A 22,444-nucleotide genomic window follows, 5' to 3' on the forward strand; every position below is an offset into this window, starting at 1 on the left:
TAATCAGTTTATTGATGTAATCAGAAAAGTTTTAAGTAGAAATTTCTTAATTTTTAAAGGAGACTTCTCTTTATATTGATTTTTGACCAAAACTTGCCCTGGGCCTATGCTCTGAATGTACTTTGAGATGTACAAGAGCATTACAATCACTCAGCTACCTCCATTAACACTCATTAGTCTTGTTTGATCATATGTATAAACATTAAGAAACACTGTAATACTTTAAAATTTATTTTAACCATTTTCCATATTTTAACCACAGTATAGTCTTTTATTTGCTCTTTATAACACAACTCTCTTTTATCCATCCTGTTTGCTCCTTTAACATTTTTCTTGTATCTAAATTCTGTGCCTGAGAAATTTTTAATGTGTTCCCGTGATTATTCAAATATTCTTTTCTCATGAGTTTCATCACAATGACTTTGGGTTGTTTATAATAAAATAGGGGCTCTATTGTATAACATACCAAAGAATTACGTAACTGCACAATTCTAGGGGATATACTGAAAGAAAGAAGGAATAATTGTGATGTTAAACTATTCATTTCATATAGAAATAGGATTTCTTAATTATGGAAATCAATCATTTTGTTCTGGATTTTAATACTATTTTAAAACCCCAAGAAGTGTATTATAAAAATTATAAGTGGCTGGAAATTCTAAATGTTAACATAAGTAAAACTGGGGAAACTGATTTAATATTTTTACAGGGTTAAGAGAAAATTTAAAAATACAGGATAAAGTTAGATAACTTACTTTTGAGGGCACAACTCTGCACTTAAACAAAGACATTTTCATTAGGTACTAACAAAAATAGCAGAATAGCAGAGTAATTAAGGAAAACAAAGAAAGGAAGGAGAATAATTACCTGAGATGTCATAATCCTATTACTCAACAATGCGGTGAAATAAAATTCCAAGAAGGAAAAGAAAATGGAAGGAAAAAGAGAAAAAAAAAATCTGAAAGAAAAGGAAGGAAAGAAAAGGAAAGTGAGAGGAAAAAATGGTAAAGAGCAGAAGTGGGAGGGCTGATTATATTTATTTAGGGAAAAAAATCACAAGGAAATGTAGGTGTACCAGTTAGTTCTAGTGGTCAGTCAACTAACAAATTGTTCTTAGTGTCCTGTTATTTAAGAAATGAGGCTATTCACTGATTTAACAGTTCTCTTCCTCCTATTACACACCTACCAGTGCAAGAGTCCCTTTCTTGCAGAGGTCCCAGTCTAGGTTACTCTCAGGAGAGCCTACCAAGAAACTTATGAGTATTTTCAAATTAAAATATATTTCAGATAGATGTTAGCTTCTGATCTCCAGAAAGTACTGTGAACTCTGTCATGTTATTAAATGTGAAAAAGACAGATGAAGAGAAAAGAGTACTGCTTACCTATTTTAATTTCATGTAACAAGTTTCTTGTTGTTGATTTACATTAGTGTAAATAAATATTCATAGTGACAATTTAAAGTTTATATAAATAAGTACACTAAATGGTATTTCCACTTACCCTTTCTAGGCTCCCAGAATTAACAGAAAGTTGCTTGTTCAGTTGATGAAAATTGGTCAGCTGATTCTACAGTAAAAAAGGTGGGGCACATAAAGAGCATTTGGTTTGCAACGCTTATTTAAAATTAAACTAAAATCAAGTTTAAAATCATTATGTCCAGTCTAGATGAAATCAGTGGCATTTCTTCTATTATTGTGTGAATTAATAATGGAAGAAATGGTAAACTTTTAAATAAATGATTACTGAAATTAAATAAGATGGCAATATGGAAAGCAATGTAGCTATTTCTGTTTGTTTTTTGTTTTTTTGTGAAAGCATAATCTAGAAATCAATTCATTAGTTAATAGATATGCTAGAGAAGTCCTGTCCAATATTGGAAAGCCACATTCAAACCTATACGAAACCTACAGTGCAAAGCATGGCAAAAGAGTTACTGTCCCACTCCTCACTTTTAAAAATTCTCACAGCTTGAGTGCCACAAGGTTTAAATCATTTTATTATCTGTTATGCTCTCACTAAAATTACATGTGCAGGTGACAAATAGTTGGGAGTAGCTGTTAGTATGTCTGGTACAGAATTAAAGATTGTTAGATAACTGGGAAAATAAGAACAGAGTATTATTTGTGAAGTTCTGTAAAAAAATAATTACTGCAAAGCTACAGGGCAAACATAATCTTATTCAGGTAAAAAACAAACAAAACAAACACCTAATTGCTTGGCTGACTGACCTAAACAAGGAAACAACCTTAGAGAACTTAATTACATTAAAAATGGTTTATAGATCTCTAGTCTTACGGATCAGACAACATGGGGTTTTTTTAACCCCAGGCACACAGAGAAGTTATTTAGTAAACTGCAAAGCATCATGTAAATATTACTATGACTTGTTTAGATAGAAATGTCCAACAGTTGCCTTCTCAAACTCTACAGAAAAACCATTTGAACTGGAATTACTCCACAGTTGTCAATGTACCTAGCAGAAAAAGAACAAAAGGATAAGAGACAGGTTTTCCAATGGAATGGATGGTCCTGTGAGACAGTGAATTCATATCAACATGAAGTATGAGGTGAAAGCTAGATGTCCACTTTGGAAGAATATAAAATGATTTTTGCTTTTGATAGAAAGAAGTCTTTAAGCAACCATTAAGATACCTTCCTATTGTAAAATTCTATTCTGATTAATTTATGTTAGACAAATTTGACATCTATTTTAGTAAAAGTTCACATTTAAAGGTGTTAATTTTTACCCGGTAAGTGTGGCTCAGTGATTGAGTATTGACCTGTGAACCAGGAGATCACAGTTCAATTCCTGGTCAGAGCACATGACTGCATGGTGGGCTCAATCTCCAGTGGGGGGCGTGCAGGAGGTGGCAGATCCATGATTCTCTCTCATCACTGATGTTTCTATCTCTCTCTCCCTCTCCCTTCCTCTCACTGCAATCAATAAAAATATATATAAATAAGGTGTCCATTTTCATTTTATATAAAGTGTCGTCCATATAGTTGAGCAGGTTTCTTCATTTATCACGATCCAATGAATAGTTTTTGTCTCTCTTAAGCCAGGTGGAAATGAAGACTGTAAAAGCTTTAGAGGTCCATTTATACATAACTAGAGACCCAGTGCCCGAAATTTGTGCACTGGGGGGTGGGGGTGGGGGTGAGGAAGGTGTCCCTCAGCCTGGCCTGTGCTCTCTCACAGTCTGGGAACCCCACGATCAATCGCCCCAAATAGATAGGCCTCACACACCCGGCCAGGGCTCTTCGATGGATCGTCCCAAAGAGGTAGGCCCTTCCCACCTGCCGCTGTGCTGCTATGGGGTAGCCTGGGTCTCCCTCTTTGGGGCAATTGATTGTGCCCCACAGAGGGAGGCCCCACCCACCTGCTGCAGCCCGCTGGTCAGTGGCCAGGGCCTCCCTCTTTGGGGCAATCGTGGAGCCTCCCGACTGATCCATCGCCCCTCTGGCTAGTGGCTTGAGCCTCCCTCTGCAGGGCGATCATGGGGCAATGGCTAGGCCCCCAACCAATCACATCACACCCACCTTGGCTGACCTGGCGCCAGTGGGTGTCATAGCATGGTCATCGAGAAGGACATCCGGAAGGTCGTTTGACTGTCCGGTCTAATTAGCATATTATGCTTTTATTATTATAGATAATCTAATAGTTGCTTCTTAACACTAAATATGGCTTTCACTGCTGATCACATTTTAAAATCCAATGTACAGTAGGAACTGCTTTAATTATTAGCTCAAAAGATTTTTAACTATCAAAGATTTATTTACTGTTACATAAAGGACACACTAGAAACTTGGGTATTCCTCTCCAAAACTGAGTTTCTCCAGAATGTGATTCCTTATTGCTATACAAGAAAACCATGATAGCAAATTTTACCTTTTGTTTTCTTCCTTCAATTACTTGAATTTGGGCCTTATTCTCCTGGTAAATTTTCTTCACTTTGTCCAACTCCTGAGAAACATTCTGCCAGAGTTCCAAAACATAATTTTTTTCCTATAAAACAAAAATATTTGAGAACTCATTAAATTATTAACAGGCTACTTACTGCATAGTACAAATTAACCATATTCTTTTGCAGAATGAATTTTCGTATAAAAGTCACAAAATGAAAAGAACATGGACAACAGTGTAGTGTTTGTGGAGGGGAAGAGAGATGGGTGGAGGTGGCAGAGGGTATAGGAGGACAGATGATGATGGGAAAAGTAAAAACAAAGAAAAAAATGAAATAGAACTTCTGTAAAGAGGGTATAATTTAATATTTTTGGTGATATGAAGATGTATTAATAATTTAGAGAATAAAACAAAAGGTGAAGATTTATTTGAAATTTTCTTTTTATTCAGATTTCATAGGCAAAATTAAAACTCTTAAATCAGACCTAGGGATGAAACCACTCTCCTTGTTCTTCAACACAGTGTAAGCCTTAGAAATTACTGACAAAGAAAATTGCCCCTGGCAAAATACAACTTTTTTTTTTAATATAATTATAAAAGTAATAAATGTAATATATGTAGAAAACTGGGAAAATACAGAAAAAGAAAATAAGAATTACTTACAATTTTATCAGCTGATAGTAAATATTGCTAACATCTAGATATAATAATTTTTTATAAACGTTAGATGTATTGATATTTATAAATGTGATTTTGGGGGAGAATTCTGTTTTTGTTTTAACAAAATTGAAAATGATACAGTTTAACGTTTGTATTATACTATTTTCACCTGGCATTTTACAACGAGAAGCTTCTCAAGTCATTATTCTTTTAATATAGCCATTCTCAAAATGTGCTTCAGGGATCCTTAAAGTCAAAATTATGTTCATAATAATATATACATACTATTTGCCTTTTTGACTCATCTTCTGATGAGTGTAGAGTGGAGTTTCCTGAAGTTTATATGATGGGCTGTGTAATGCTGTCATCACTGATGGTTACTGGAATGTGGTCCCATGCTTCCATTCGTTTTCAAAAACATGTTTAAATTTGAAATACAATAAATACTGAAAGCTACACAACCTACAAACACAAAAATATTTTTGGGGTCCTCAATAATTCTTAAGCATCCTGATGAGGAGTCATGAAACCAGACTCACTGAGAAACACTAAAGGAGCATGTAGAGAGCATTATTTTCTTAATGCTCTCCCCAGCCATTGACATAGGGTCCCTCAGCAAGTTGATGGCAGAGTTTGGAAAAAACCTTGTGGGGAAATTTGTAGCCAATCTGCTTTCCTTCTTTTGAGTGCTCAAACTTGGACCTCACCAAATCTTCTACTAAATAACTGATTCAAATGTAACAAAAAAGTGGGACTATCTTCAGAGATATGACAGGAGACCAAGCCAGATGCAGATGGAAAGGCAAAGAGAGGGAAGACAGGAGGAGAAAAGGGTACGGAATGAGAGTATGGTTTTAAAAAGAAAGTAAAAAAATATGTTAAAAAAGAATAAATAATTTTCAAGTTTATAAAATCTAGCACTGGACATTATAACAACAAAACTACTATAAGAGAGATGCTTTTTAGAGACATGTTATTTTGTTTGCTTGATTTTGTTTTTTGAAACTACAACATAGTAGTTTGAAACTACAAACTACTATATATTTAGTCTACATAAACATTTATAAGTCCTTCCTGATAACACTAGTCTAGAACAAAGTAAAGAACATGACTCCCTCATTTTTTCCTCTTCTATTACTTTTTAAACTCAATATTAGATACATGCTCCTTATCAAGGTAAATATAGCTAGCTGATTGATCTAAAATATCACTTTCATAAGTCAATTCCAAAACCAAATTTCCAAGTAATAAAAAGATGACTCTTCATATATAACCATAAAATCGAAATTGTAATACAGAATTTCTAGTCCCCTTATATAAATGAAGAAACTGAGGCACACAGCTAGAAGTAGAATAGGGATTCAAATCCATACAAGAGATGAGATACCTCGGATATAAAATTGTAAGTTAGAATAAAATTCCCTTAGGTATAACCACAAAAAATTAGTATTGAAAATAGGATATTTAGAACATGGCTTCCTAAATAGTTCAATCACTATGAGGGAGGATAAAACAAGAAAAAATGTAATTGTAGAAGTATCACTTTAGAAAAATATAATTCTATAATCTTTGAAAATGGAAGACAACAGTACCGGAAGAAAAATAAAAAACATAAATTTACAGAAATAGATAACTAATGATTTTTCTCTTTAAAAATTTCCTTGACATTAAATATTTTTATAAGATAAATTCATGTTAAAACTTTATGATTCAATTAAAATATTTATAAGAATAAAAGCTAAATATGCTAATTAGAACTGATGGCCAAACAGCTGAACGACCATCCAGACGACCTTCCAGACAAAGCCGGGCTGTAAAGGCCTAGCCCAGCCGTGGGCAAACTACGGCCCGTGGGCCGAATCCGGCCTGTTTGAAATGAATAAAACTAAAAAAAAAAAAAAAGACCATACCCTTTTATGTAATGATGTTTACTTTGAATTTATATTAGTTCACACAAACACTCCATCCATGCTTTTGTTCCGGCCCTCCGGTCCAGTTTAAGAACCCATTGTGGCCCTCGAGTCAAAAAGTTTGCTCACCCCTGGCCTAGCCCCTTGCACAAATTTCATGCATCGGGCCTCTAGTCTATACTAATAAAAGGGTAATATGCTAATTACACTAGGTCAACCGGACATCTTCTGGACATCCGACTTCCTTCTGAACAAAGCCACGGTGGCGGGGGCTGAGGCAGAGGCAGTTAGGGGCTATCAGACCAGCAGGGGAGCAAGCAGTTAGGGTCAGGGTCAGGGATCAAGCCTAAACCAGCAGTCAGACATCCCCCGAGGGGTCCCAGATTGGAGAGGGTGTAGGCCAGGCTGAGGGACACCACCCCCATACATGAATTTCGTGCACTGGGCCTCTAGTTCATAAATAATGATTAACACAGATTTTTAAAAATATATTTTTATTGATTTCAGAGAGGAAGCGAGAGGGAGCGAGAGGTAGAAACACCATTAATGAGAGAGAATCATTGATCAGCCACCTCCCACATGCTCAATGCCACGGGAATTGAGCCCACAACCTGGGCATATGTTTCGACCGTGCATCAAACTGAGACCTCCTTAGTTCATAGGACGACTCTCAACCCCTAAGCCACACCAACCCAGGCAATTAACACAGATTTTACAAACTCTCTGTTTATTCAGGATATAATTTAAAAATATGTAAATGTCACTTACTTTATTGGCTAGTTGTAACTGTTCTTGAAGATTTCTGACTGTTTCATCATCTATGTATATATCACTTCCCATCTCTGTGCCAAAGGGAAGGGCCTCCAACTGTTTTACAACAGCATCTTTTAATTCACTGTGCAACCTTTAGAACAGTTAACATAGTGATAATCTAATTAATTTTAGTAACAGTAATTAATATTTAAGGTTAATTAAACAAACATTTGGGTCAAAAAATCATTCTTAACATAAAAAATCATTTTTAAGCAGACCAAAAAAATTAGAAGTGTTTAACTGCCATTAAATACTGTGCTATAAGAATGAAAATATCTTACAATTTCAAAAGCATTAAATTGGTCATATGAATTCAAGTGTAATCAGTTTGTGTCTTTAAACTTTCAAAATGGTAAAATTCAGATATTATACTTTATTAATTGATAAAACAAAACATTCAGAAAAATATTTAAAATGTGATTGTGTTTTCATACAGTCAATAAAATGGAAATGAGATATGAAATCTTATAGAATTATTTGTTGTTTTCTTCATTGTGTTTCACCAAGTTTATTTGACCTCATACTCGTCTCAGTTAATAAACAGAGAATAAAATTGTTGCTATTATGAAATCAAGATTATTGAGGCTTTATTTTTCAGCACCTTCTTACATAAGCTTGATCATAATTCTGAAAACCTTAAATTCAACTTAATTTGAAGTAGAATTTAGGGTTTTCAGAATTATAGTCAAGCGACCTAGAGAGTATTTTGCTAAATGAAATAAGCCAATCAGAGAAAAACAAGTACCATATGATTTCACTTATATGTGGAATCTAATGAACAAAATAAACTAACAAAGTGGAGACAGACTCATGGATAAAGTTGTCAGAGGGGAGAGGTTGGGGATGCTGTGTGAGAAGGGTGAAGGGATTAAGCAAAGAAAAAAAGGAAAATTCAGGGCACAGAGAACAGTATGGTGATTGCCAGAGGGAAGAGGGATGGGGAGAGGTAGAAGAAGGTAAAGGGGGGATAAATGGTGATGGAAGACTTGACTTGGAGTGGTAAGCACACAATACAATATACAGATGATGTACTATAGAACTGTATACCTGAAACCTATATAATTCTATTAACCAATTCACATCAATAAATTTAATTAAAATATTAATCTAAATTATAGATAGTTCATACTTTAAAACAACTAAAAGAAAGCACAGGAAGGTACAAATTAATAGACTGATTAAGTGTTTTATTTTAAAATGATACAAACTTAGGAGGAAAAAAGTTTCATAATATCAGAAAAACTTCAAACCAATTCATATAATTATAAGCATAAAATATTTACAATAATCATATAAATAACAAAACTAAAAACTAACATATTGTTACAAATACATATACCTATAAAAAAACTTTAAAAATAAAATGACAAATACAAAATTCAAGATAGTGTTAATCTCTTGCAGAGGGGAAGAAGGATGAGCTAGAGAAGGAACACATGGATAGATGCATCAATTTGGGAACATAAACGTAAAAATATTTTTGATGTTAACATCTTCAGCAAATTTGACATAGGAAGTTTTGAAGCTTGCTGTCAATACAACAAAAGAGCATACATATCAAAGCACATATATATCAACATATGTGTAACTCCATCTATTGAAAAAAATCTGCATAATTAACTGGTACACCTAGTAAGTTGGATGAGTGCTTGACAGGTTTTCGTTTTATCAGTATATTTTATAACATACATACTATACACTATACTACTAATAATTGCTAACATTTATATGGTGCTCATTATGTGCCATATTTCATGTACTTTATAGAAAAAAGAAAACTACAGTACAAAGAGGTTAAGTAACTTGTCCAAGGTCACATAGCTAGTAATAGAGACAGGAATCAAATAAGAAATCAGGCCCAAGAGACCACATTCATAAACAGTATACCACATAAATAAAATATTAAATAAAAACAAAATTTATCTAAGACAATAATAAAATAAACAATAGTTAATTGATATACCTTTCATTTTCCTTGATGACACTTTCAAGTTGTAGTTTCATCTTACCCACTTGTTTCTGAAAGAATAAAATATCATTGTAGTCATACATTTCCCAATTAGATCTCTATGAAGTCTCCATTTGTATACAAGCAATCATATCCTATCACACTAGTCTCTAGATAAGAAATAATTATTCTTTATTTCTAACAAGCAATCTTAAATATGAATATTTTAATGATACACAGAACTTGAGGAAACATTCACTTTGAATAAAATATAAATATTTTATAAATACATTGAGAAAATTTATAAATGTAATTCCTATGATTTGTAGATGTTTATAGAAAAACAGATAAAAGATACTCTTCATTATGTCACTATAACAAATATCAGATGCTCCCTATACCGTGAATGCATATTTTAATTAATTCATCTTAGTTTAGGTGAAGCCCATGTAAGTGCCTGTATTTCAAAAGTCAAATGTTAACGGTGAAAAAGAAAATATGTGAAGATCTTCTTTAGCATTATTTCATTCAGGCTCTGATTCACTACTTTTATTAACTGTCTAAACTCTGCACTACACAAGGCTGCTATATAAACCAATGTAGTCACTAACATATACTTTAGTAGGGAAGAGGGTAAAAAATGATTAAAATACAAAGAAGAATAAAATATATTCTGTAAAGGGAATGAGATAAAGGTAGGACTAATTTTCCCTGAGGGGATAAAAGGATAACAGAATTTTAATAGGAAAGAAAGGGCATTTCAGGTAGGGAGAAATGTAAGGAATAGCAAAGAAGCAAAAGAATGTATAACCCAATCGGAGTGAATGGAAAGTGAAGAACAGAAAGAAGGCCATGTAAAATCACAATTAAAACAAAACTGCAACCAACTCCTGATCTGCCCAGTTGTCTTGACTAGGTACTGCGCCTAAAGGAGAGGAGGCACGCCTGGAGGAAGCTGGCAAGGGAAGGTGGGAAAGGCGACGCTCCCAGCCTTTCTCTCCACTTCCTGCCAAAGAAGCTGAAGGCAGCTTGGCCCAGAACATCAGTACCAGCTAATTCTATCTACAAAGCTGGCTCAAACAGTGAACCTTTCCCAGCTCCCTATGTGCCTGAATCACAATTAAGCCAAAAGGAAGGAATTTACCACCAGATAATTGAGAACTGACCATACATGGAACAATGGCAGTGAGAGATAAAATTAAAAAGACAGGTGGCAGGTCTTGAATGCCACACTAACTAGGAGGTCTAGATTTTAGTGTAGCAATTATTCCCACTTTGTAATTTTTAAAAAACTGATCTTTAAAAGTTGCAACAATGTCAGAATATCTTGAAAACTATTTATTACTCTAATTCTTAGGTGGAAGCTGTATCCATTAGCTAGGATTAAAGGTGGATCATTACAGTCACACTAAATATTTTTTGTGTAAAATATTTCAAATTACTTAGAGGTTGGAAGGAAACTAAATCTCACATCATCAAATTTTCCCCTATTATTTACATTTTCTGGAATAAAATTTTTTTGTTTAAATGTGATTTTATTGATCTCAAAGAGGAAGGGAGAGATAGAAACATCAATGATGAGAAAGGATCATTGACTGGCTACCTCTTGCATTCCCCTCACTGGGGATCGAGCCCAAAACCCAGGCATGTGCCCCTGACCAGGAATCGAACCCAGGACCCTTCAGTCCGCAGGCTGACGCTCTATCCACTGAGCCAAACTGGCTAGGGTGAGGAAGAAAATCTTTCATATAGAAAACTATAGTGATACTTATCTTGCTTTCAAGATATACTATTTTTTGACTGGGTCAATATGATAAATCATAAGTACTAGTTCTAATCAATAATATCTATGTAAGCAACAGTTCTTAGAAGTAGCTATCAGCCTCTTTTTATCTATCTAAAGTAGCAACTATTCTTATCATAGACTCTTACTTGGACTTTCAGCTTCTTTTGTCATTATTCAGTAATCACTCTCAGATGGAGAATGCCAAATGGAAAAAATGAAGTTAAACACCTTAGTAAAATAGCTGATTAAATCAGACAGATTATGAAAATTTAAAATTTTAAAAGTTTAATTTCAAGATAACAAGCTACTCCATTTTATAACAATTGAAACTATATGTCATTACAGCAATTCCAAAAGAGGGAATCCAGCAGAAGCACACTGGTCCTAAGAATAAAAGCAAAATGCCATTTGTGCAAAAGAGGGCTTTCTGTCGCTATTGTCCATTAGAAAGATTAAAAGATGTTACTATGGTTGGCTCAAAACTTAAATGACCACAGGCATATTTTCTTCTTTTTGCATTACATTAAGTGAGCCCTGCTACTGTGTCACAACTAAATTGACTTAGGGATTGGTATCTGAGCCAAACAAAATGATGAGTATATTAACACTCTAAGAGGCCATCACTTTGGTGGACTTCGCTGGAACATATAGCATCTATTTAAGAAATGCTTCTCCTGTGTGGTTATCCAACAATAAGAAAGGTCAAAATTTGCAAGGAAAATGAAAAATAATTCAAATCAAAGAAACAGATGACAAATATTAGGTATACTCTAAAAATGTAGCTAATTGAAATTCAGATAGTATCCCAAATAATAATGTGCTATACCTCTAGTTCTTCATGAACCTGCTATATACCCTAATCTTAAAAATGCTGGGACCCATGATAATCTGTCGGTACGGACAGCTTCCTCGGTTTCTTCACTCCCCTTCGCTCCTAAAATAAACCCTAATTACTAAGAAGTGTTAGAAAAAAGCTGCCACAGCTTAGCCTTATATTAGAAGTGGATCAATAGCTTTTAAAATCTGATAGACATAATATTTGAAATTGGGGAGAAAATTCAGAATCCATATAATGGGAAATACAGATAAAATGAGGGTAAAGAGAAAGATCTAAAAAGATGTAACGGTTTTGGGTATTTCTAGGGGGAAAATAAAGATGTAAGCAAATAATGGATTAATGGATGTTTCTACATCCTGCCAGGCAGCAAGAGCAAGGAAATACTGTATTAAAAAATAGACGAAAGATAATCTCCAAACACACACACACACCACACACACACACACAGAGCTAAATATTTTCTTTCTTATCAATGTTTTTTTTTTTTTAAAGGGAGTCTTATTTTACCTTTTCTTATCTTATAATAAAATATTACAAAAAGCTTGATAACGATGATGTCATACCTGATAATATTTCACCTGCCCATTTAGCTCTTCCAGATGCTTATCATACTCAGTAATAAGAGGTGCTGAAAACCTAAAGAAAAAATACCAAAAAAGGCATACTCTGTTTAATCTGGTTTAATAGCTATGTAACTTGCGAAATATATTGTACATCAAAACTTTTACTATTCTTATTATAACTTTCCCCACAGCAATCAATACTTTGCCTTTTCCCTAAACCAGGGGTTCTTACCCTTAGCTAAATTAATATTCTGTGCTGAATAGTTATTTGCTGTGGGGAGATGACCTGGGCACTGCAGGACATTCAGTGGCATCCCTGGCCCCACCCAATAGATGACAGTAACATCCTCACCCTCCACAGTTGTGACAAGCAAAAATGTTTCCAGTTATTGTCAAATATTGGGGGAGGGGACAGAAGCAAAAGCACCCCAGTTGAGAACCACTCTTACAGACTATGATACTGGCTTTTTCCCCCCTTTTCAATTCAATGACAGATCATTCAAATCTAATTACTGATAGCAGACTACAAAATAAACATTCCTAATCTACGGGAATTATTTTGACAATAATTAAATATAATTAAGAAAACAACATTTTTCTGGTAACTCAACCTTACCTTTGGTCAACTACTGAGTTTCCTAATAGGTCACCTCCCTCTCCTTTGAAGGCAGTTTTCTGTAAGAGAGAATCAGACTCTTAAAATGTTTTCTCAGATCATTCTAGCCCAAACTGACAGTAGTATAAACTAAATACAATTAAAATTTTTATAATCACAGAAACTCTATTATTGCAATTAAAAAAGAGAGAAAGGAAAAATCATCTTTAGATTTGGTAAATTTTAACACCTATACATAATAAAAAATCTTGGCATACTAAAAAACAGGAATAACTTTCTCAAATTGTTAAAAAAAATATATTGATCAAAAATCTACATCAATTATTGTTCTTCATAGTGAAACATTACAAACAATGCATTAAATTAATATAAGTATGCTTTCTACTGTTAAATGAACTATCTTACAAAGGTCTTTTCTTATGGGTGTATTAGAGGCCTGGTGCATGAAATTCATGTACAGGTAGGGTTCCTAGGTCTCACCAGCGATCAGGGCCGATCTGTGAGGTGACTGGCGGGACAATCGGGGGGGGGGGGGGGGGAGGGGCCTACTGACACCTGCCTTGGCCGACCTGGTGCCGCCCGCTTGCCAGCACTGCCCCCTGCTGCCGCTGCCAGTTGCCTCCCTCTGCGGGGCAACTGGCAGGGTGATGGAGGAGGCCCCCCACTGACACCCGCCTTGGCTGGCCTGGGGCCTGTGGGCTGGAGGCAGCTCCTGCACTGAGCATCTGCCCCCTGGTGTTCAGTGTGCATCACTAGGAATTGAACTGTGTCCTCCTCGTTCATAGGTTGATGCCCAACCACTGAGCCATGCCAGCTGGGCAGTCAGAGCACTCTTCTTGGCTTTTTGCATACAAATTTTGAAAACAGCTTGAGAAGTTTGAAGAAAATATCTTACTACCATTTTGACTGAGATGTTGTTGCAATTAATAACCCTTGCAATCACCCTAGCTGGTCTGGCTCAATGGATAGAGTGTCGGCCTGAGGACTGAAAGGTCCCGGGTTTGATTCCGGTCGAGGGTGCATGTCTGGGTTGCAGGCTCAAACCCCAGTGGGGAGTGTGCAGGAGGCAGCCAATCTATGATTCTCTCTCATCACTGATGTTTCTATATCTCTCTCTCCCTCCCTTCCTCTCTAAAATCAATAAAAATATATTTAAAAAAACAACCCTTGCAATCTATGAGCATAGTTCATCCTTACATTTATTTCACTCTTAATTTTATCAATATTTTATTTTCCCATTTCCCCCTCTTTACCCTCTTATCAATATTTTATAGTTTTCAAATCTTATACACTTTTTAAAGAACTATTCCTAAATATTTAATGTTTTTTTTTCATGCTAGTATAAGTAGCACCACTATTTAAATTTCATTGTTAATAGTGGATTACTGCTCTTTATGAAATAAAATTAAATTTGTAATTTTGCCTTGTATCCAAAGACACTACTAAATTCATTAAGTCTGAAAATTTGAAGGTCTAAAAATAAGAGGTAGGGATGAAGATATGATTGTATGACTATACGAATGGTACATGTAAGAGAAGAATGTATACTTTCAGAGAATTAAAGGAGCTTTATTTCACCATAGAATACACTATTAAGTAAGGTTAGATGTGTCCCTACTTGTTATGTTACCATTAGGTTTTAAGGAATTATAATCACAATGCATAATATAGGTACATCTAATGGGCTGACTAGAGTCACTATTTTATCTGGTAAAATCATCTTTCATTATCAAATCAGCCATAGCTTCCAGGAGATATGATGCAACACCTTGCCCAAAAGTCTTTTCAGGATTTAAAATGAATCTTTTGTTTGAAACCCCCCTTCAGGCTTCTATAATAATAAAAGCATAATATGCTAATTAGACCAGACATCCTTCCAAATGACCTTTCAGACGAAGCCGAGGCTGCAACAAAAGTCCGGGTCCCGGGTGCCTGCCGGCAGCCAGAGGGAAACCCGGGTCCCAGGTGTCAGAGAGAAGCTGGTGCCGGCAGCCAGAGAAAGGAAGGCCTAATCTTGCACGAATTTTGAGCATCAGGCCTCCAGTATTCTATAAAACATTATGCAGGAGCAAAAGAACCTGAGAATTAGAGCAAAGTTCAGAGGCTATTGGATTACAAAAGATTCTCTATCACCTAAACACTAATAGTTTCTTAGTTAAATGTTCATAAAAAAATAACATAAGAAAAATATATGACTAACACAGTGAATTAGTGGATGGATTGTTTCAAGATCCTTGGACTCTGGTCTTTGAAAATAAAAACATAGAATAATAGCTAAATGTTGAGTACACATTAGGACAAAAAAAAATATCTATAAGGATAAGTATACTCAAGTCAACCAAACTAACTATTCCTTTTATAATACTTTAAAAACAATTTTCTTTTTAATACCTTAAAAACAAATTCAGTTTTAATTACAAGATTCACTTATGTCAAAAGCAAAACACTTTTTGATTGACTCAGTAGACAGCTATCACTAATCTAAGAGCTATAGTTTTTCCTTTTTTAAAAAAAATATATATTTTTATTGATTTCAGAGAGGAAGGGTTAGGGAGAGAGACATCAATGATGAAAATCATGTCCCCTACTGGGGATCAAGCCCACAACCCAGGCATACGCCCTTGATTGGAACAGAACCTGGGACCCTTCAGTCCACAGGCTGATGCTCTGTACACTGAGCCAAACCAACCAGGGATATAGTTTTTCTTTTACTATTCTGTAACTCATAGTCCACCAATAGGTATACTTTATGGCTAATAAAATCTAAACAAAATATTTAAATAAAAACATACACCCAAGGAAAGAAATGTTTAAAACAATGCCATGTATTATATACTACTTTGAGCTAGTCTGTGCTTCTGTTATAATCTATGAAAACTCAGGGAATTAAAGTTTACAACTGGCTGTATATTGAGAAACAATTTTAGAATGTTTCAAAACAACAATGAGTTCTCATTTTAGAACTCAGAAATTTTAACACTATGCATAATATGTAAACTCCAACTCTAAAAGGCAATTTCTATGGTCAAAGAACTTACATCCATTAAGCAAAAATAAGCTTTTCTCCTTACATGCATCAAAATTTTAGGTAAAATTTCAAACTGCTGTAGGCAACTTCACATGAGAATAATCCAAAGTAGAATTTATTTCAATTCATATTTATACTAGAGGCCCGGTGCACAAAATTTGTGCATGTGGGGGGGAGAGGGCCCTCAGCCCAGCCTGTACCCTCTCGCAATCCAGGACGGCTGGCTCCTAACCGCTCACCTGCCTGCCTATGTGGTCACCTGTAACTGCTCTCCCCTGCCTGCCTACCTGGTCACCCCTAACTGCTCTCCCCTGCCCACCTGATCCTCCCCTACCTGCTCTCCCCTGCCAGCCTGATTGCCCCTAACTGCTCTCCCCTGCTGGCCTGATCGTCCCTAACCACCTCTGCCTCGGCCCCCACCACCGTGGCTTTGTCCAGAAGGACGTCCGGAAGACATACAGTCTATCTGATCTAATTAGCATATTACCCTTTTATTAGTATAGATATTTACAACCCAAATGAACCAGTTTGTTAGGCCTTAATTTACATACCTGCAATGTTGAATATTTAGAAACATTTTCCATTTGACACTGCCTGAGAACTTCATTTAGTCTTTGAGCTGAGAAAACAACAACAAACAATTTGTAGTTCATTGGGTAATGTTCAATTTTTAAAAACTAGAAATAAAGACGTTATTATTTAATATAGCCAATGCAAAACTGCTAGCCTCCATTACTTCTTAAAATAAAATGAACCATCAATTTCAACACATCACTTCAAGTTTAAGAATAGGTCTCCTCCTACATTCCTAAACCAACAATTGCCAATGGGAAAAAGAACAACAGCTGCAAAGAACTACTTTTTCTGATCTCATAAATTTTAATTTTCTCTCTCTCCTAGCTTTCTCAAAAAATAGTCTGCACATTTCTTTTTAAATTCCTGCTACTAGAAGTAAAAAGAGTTAAAAAGATTAGTTGTAGCCATATTCTTTAGAACTGTTAAAATCTGCTGAAGTTCTTTTTCAGGACAATCTTTCACATTGAGGAGAAACTGCAGGATGAAGAATCCAAATTAGGCAGGAGTGAGCAAGAGACAAAAAGGAGGTCCAGTAAATACAAGGTGATATTTTTGATTCACAGTAAAGCATAGCACCTGATAAACTTACAATACTCATTCTTTCAATATCACCTGGAACATCTAAAATTGTCCTGGGGCAAGTCTCAACAACTTTCAAAAGACAGAAGCTAAGGACAGCAAGTTATCTGATATAGCACAATTAAAGTGCAGTAGAGAACCAAAAAGTAAAGGAAAAAAATCTCCATAAATTTTGAAGTTAAAAAATTACTTTTCAATAACCCACAGGTCTCAGGAGAAATTAGAAAACAAAGTTGAAAGTACTGTAAACTGAATGGTAGTGAAAACGCAATGCCTTGAAACCTGCTTAAAGAGAAATCTATAGCTTTAATCTCACATATTCTAGGAAATCTTGCATATACTAGGAAAAAAAAGACTGAGGACAATAAACTGCACTTCCACCCCCAAAAGTTAGAAAAAGAACAGCAAAGGAAATCACAAAGATTAGTCACCCTCCAAAAGAAATAGAAAATAAGCATACCCAAAAGAGGATCAACAAAAACAATCATTTCAAAAGTTATAGAAAAAACATCTGATGAATGGAACTCCCATTTGACCCAATGATCCCACTTCTAGGAATGTATCCCAAGAAACTAGAAACACCAATCAGAAAGGATATATGCATCCCTATGTTCATAGCAGCACAGTTTACCATTGCGAAGATCTGGAAACAGCCTAAGTGCCCACCAGCAGATGAATGGATTAGAAAACTGTGGTACATCTACCCAATGGAATACTATGCTGCTATAAAAAAGAAGGAATTCTTACCATTTGCAACAGCATGGATGGAACTGGAGAGCATTATGCTAAGTGAGATAAGCCAGTCAATGAAAGAAAAATACCACATGATCTCACTCATTTATGGATAATAAAGACCATTATAAACTGATGAACAAAAATAGATACAGAGGCAGAGCAATATCGAACAGACTGTCAAACTACAGTGGGAAGGCCGGGGAGGGTTGAGGGGACGGGGGGTAAGAGATCAACCGAAGGACTTGTGTGCATGCATATAAGACATGGGGGGGTAGGGGAAGCCGGGGAAATGTCAAGGGGGGGAAAAAGGAGACATATGTAATACTCTTTGTAATACTTTAAGCAATAAAACAAATTTGTTTTTAAAAAGAAATTCAAGATATATTCATTATAAAGCTTTAGGAACGTAGGAACAGAATGTTCCTTAATATGATAATGGATTTCTATGTAAACACGCAACAAACATCATACTTAAGTGTGAAAAATGTTAAAAACTCTCCCTTGGAAACTGGGAATGACAGGAGATAAGTTCTTCTGACATGTGTTCACACTCCACTAGAGGTCTAAGTTAACACAATAAGGTAAATAAAAGAAATAAGAGGTATAAAAATTTAAAATATATAAAAAGTTGTCATTATTTAGAGTTATAAGTGTGTATGTAGTAAATCCAAAAGAACAAAGATAAAATTCTGAGAATCAATAATTAAGTTTAGCAAGATTATTGGATACAACAAGTCATTATAAAAAAAGTAATTATATTTCTATATACTGGCAATATAAAGTTATAAAATACATTTAAAGTAAAATAAAAATGTCAATGTCCAGAAACAAATCTAGCAAAAAAAAAAAAAAGTGTAAGACTTGCATATAAAACTATGGAACATTCAGAAGATTAATAAATTAAAGTCCTAAATACATGGAAAGATAGTCATGGTGTATAGGATTCAGTGTTGTCAAGATGTCAATTCTCCCCAAAGCAATGTCTAGGCTCAATGCAATGCCAATTAATATTCCCAAAGAGGATTTTTCAGAAATATAAAAATCAATTCTAAAATATAGGTGGAAATACAATGAGAATAGCTAAGATGTTTTTATAAAATAAGAACAGGGGAAGACTTGCTTTACCAGATATCAAGAGCCCAGCCACCATTGCTCAGTGGTTGAGTGTTGAAAGATCTATATATATAAAAGGCTAATATGCAGTGTCCCCTCAGGAGTTTGACTGCTTGCTATGATGTATGCTGACCACCAGGGGTTGGCACAGAACGAAGGAAGGCCCTGGCCAGCAGCCAGAAGGCCCCGATCGGCCCTGATCGCCGGCCAGGCGAGGGACCCTACCCGTGCACAAATTTCATGTACCGAGCCTCCAGTTTATTATAAAACTACAGCAATTTAGGCAGTGGGATCGTTATATAAAAATAAACAAAACTGAACAATGGAAGAGAATCCAGAAATATATTCATATATATATGAGCACCTGAATTATGATCAAAGGGGAACTATGATCCAGAGCAGAGCAGGAAAAAGAAGAATCTCTTTGAAAGTGGTTCTGGGTCAACTGGATGATCCTCATGGAAAGAATGAAACATCATCCATAAAAATTAATTCTCGCTGAAATGAAGATCTAACTATGAATGACAACAATAAGTTCTAGAAGCGAACAAAGATAATATCTTCATAACCTTAGGGCAGGGAAAGATTTTAAAATCAGAACACAAAAAGCACTGGCCATAAAAGAAAAAAAATGATAAATTGGACTACATTAAAGTTAAATACTGTTCATAAAAAAGAGACTGTTAAGAGTATAAAAAGACAAAAGAAGGTTAATAACCTTGACTGATAAGCATTATTCTTAATGGCCCCAAGATGGAAACAAATGCAAATATCCATTAAAAAAACAACAATGGATAAATGTGATACATTTAAAAACTGAAACACCCTGCCCTAACCGGTTTGGCTCAGTGGATAGAGCTTCCGCCTGCGGACTCAAGGGTCCCAGGTTGATTCCGGTCAAGGGCATGTTCCTTGGTTGCGGGCACATCCCCAGTAGGGGGTGTGCAGGAGGCAGCTGATCGATGTTTCTTTCTCATCGATGTTTTTAACTCTCTATCCTTCTCCCCTCCTCTCTGTAAAAAATCAATAAAATATATTTAATAAAAAAAAACCCAAAAAACTGAAACACTCTACAGGAATGAAATTAAAGTACATCTACATGCAAAAATATGAGTAAATCTCAAAAACATAATGTTGAATGAAAGAAGCCAAATACACAAGGATACACAATTTATGGTTCCATTTACATAAAGTTCACACACAGGCACAACTGAACTTTAGTGTAAACTTAAAGACATTGGTTATTTTCAATTATCTTTGAAGAGAAGTAGCGATTATGATTACAAGAGGGCTTGTTTCTGGGGTCCTAGCAATCTTGACCTTGGTTGCAGTTGCATGGTTTTGAACTTTGTAATAATTCATTTAGCTTTATATTTGTTTTCTTTACTCTTCTGTATATGTTATAATAAGCAAATATGCACATATATGGAATGCATATGAACAATATATACACATATAAATAAAAATGTATATATAATGTACACACATTATCATTCTATGTTGTATCAACATTCTATGTTGAGGACTTCAGATAATAGTTTCTTCCTTAAAAGTGTACATAATTTAGATGAGAAATATGATGGATACATGTGATTCTCACAAAGGAACGAGTAATTATGGGGCTTTAATAATGTAAATAGCTGGCCCTTTGACTTACAGTCAGAGCACATGCCCCGGTTGCAGGCTTCATCCCCAGTCGGGAGAGTGCAGGAAGCAGACAATCAGTGATTCTTTCTCATCACTGATGTTTCTCGCTCTCCCTCTCCCTTCCTCTCTGAAATAAATAAAAATCTATTTAAAAATAATGTAAATAGTTTTTAATTTTTTACTGAGTTTATGAGGAATTTCCATAATTTTTTGACTGTTATTCTCAAAACTTTAAAGATAACACTAAAACTTTACCACGACTATACGAAGGATCTAGCTTTTGCTTATTACTCTTCTTCCCTCTCAGTCTTAAAAGGAGATTAGAGTTTTGTCTCTGGATATAGTAATTCCAATACAAACTACTTCTTTCTTCCCCTGAAAGCGTTTTCAAATAAGACAAAACACTAAATCTGAGTTGTGATTAGTATGTTAAAAAGTAATTAAATACGTTTAAAAAGTCAATTGTGGATTAATAATGAGGGAAACATCCAATCTTTACAGGCTACTAAATGGAGAAAATTTTACTATAACTTAAATCTAGTATTTTTTTTTTTTTAAATCTAGTATTTCCTTCACTTGTTCAACAAGCACTTATCACACAATTATTTATTTTACATTTTTTAGATGACTAATGAGATTGATATCTTTTCATTTTTTTAGTAGCTTTTCAGGTTTTAAATTTTATAAGTGGCCTGGTCATATTCTTTAACCACTTTTCTATTAGTGTAAATGTATTAATGTTTGTGAAAGATCTTTCCAATTCTACTGGTAGATGCTAATCAACTCTCAGTTATATTTATTGTAAATACACATATTCTCCCCTCCTATAGCTAGAAATTTATTGATGACATCTTTTGTGATATCCAAGTTTTTATTTATAATGCAGTCTATTTATATATCTTTTCTTCCAGTCAAAAACCTTTGTCTGTGAAGAAGTCTTCTATCCTGAGAAAATAACGATATCCTCTTGTATTTTTTTTCTGAAAGTTAGAGAATTTATCCTTCAATCAACCTGGAGGTGATTTTTCTATATAGTGTACAAAAGGCATCTTTGTCATTTTTTCTTTCCTATTTGAATAACCAGTTATTCTAGCATAATTTGCTGAATAGTCTATCCTTTTGCCACTGATTTTTATTGCCTACTAGAGGCCTGGTGCATGAAATTCAAGCACTGGAGGGGGGTCCCTCAGCCCAGCCTGCACCCTCTCACAGTCTGGGACCCCTCGGAGAGTGTCCACCTGCTGGCAGTCAGACATCCCTCTCACAGTCCAGGACTCCTAACTCCTTACCGCCAGCCTGCAGCGGAAGTGGAAGAGGTTTCTGCCACCGCCTCTGCGCTCTTCAGCTATGAGCCTGGCTTCTGGCTGAGTAGTGCTTCTCCTGTAGGAGCACACTGACCACCAGGGAGCAGCTCCTGCATTGGGCATCTGCCCCCTGATGGTCAGTGCACATCATAGCAACTGGTCATTTGCCATTGGTCAACTTTCTTATTAGGGTTTTATTACATAGGATTCTTTCAGATAGCATGTTTATGATATATGTGTCTTTTCCTGTGCTGATTTATTCCACTGATCCATATATTTATCAATCTTCCAATATACTACTGATTTAATAATTAGATATTTAGCTCAGCCAGCATGGCTCAGTGGTTGAGCATTGACTTATGAACCAGGAGGTCAAGGTTAAATTCCTGGTCAGGACACGTGCCTGGGTTGCAAAACCCAAAAT

At 35.2% G+C, this 22,444-nt stretch overlaps 1 protein-coding gene across 4 annotated transcripts in view; it reads right to left on the reverse strand.

Moving 5' to 3' along the window:
* SCLT1 (sodium channel and clathrin linker 1) overlaps positions 1-22,444 on the reverse strand; it is a 99,773-nt gene that overhangs the window by 73,320 nt on the left and 4,009 nt on the right. For all 4 annotated transcript variants that reach the window (XM_036313659.1, XM_036313658.1, XM_036313657.1 and 1 more), the window contains exons 2-8: positions 16,618-16,685; positions 13,039-13,097; positions 12,423-12,495; positions 9,251-9,306; positions 7,243-7,378; positions 3,890-4,006; positions 1,501-1,566 (exon numbers count right to left, since the gene is read on the reverse strand). In XM_036313659.1, coding sequence (XP_036169552.1) covers positions 1,501-1,566; positions 3,890-4,006; positions 7,243-7,378; positions 9,251-9,306; positions 12,423-12,495; positions 13,039-13,097; positions 16,618-16,685 — 575 coding nt within the window. The remainder of the gene's footprint in view (positions 1-1,500; positions 1,567-3,889; positions 4,007-7,242; positions 7,379-9,250; positions 9,307-12,422; positions 12,496-13,038; positions 13,098-16,617; positions 16,686-22,444) is intronic.

Source organism: Myotis myotis, unplaced genomic scaffold (assembly GCF_014108235.1).
Source record: "Myotis myotis isolate mMyoMyo1 unplaced genomic scaffold, mMyoMyo1.p scaffold_m19_p_6, whole genome shotgun sequence".
NCBI lineage: Eukaryota > Metazoa > Chordata > Mammalia > Chiroptera > Vespertilionidae > Myotis > Myotis myotis.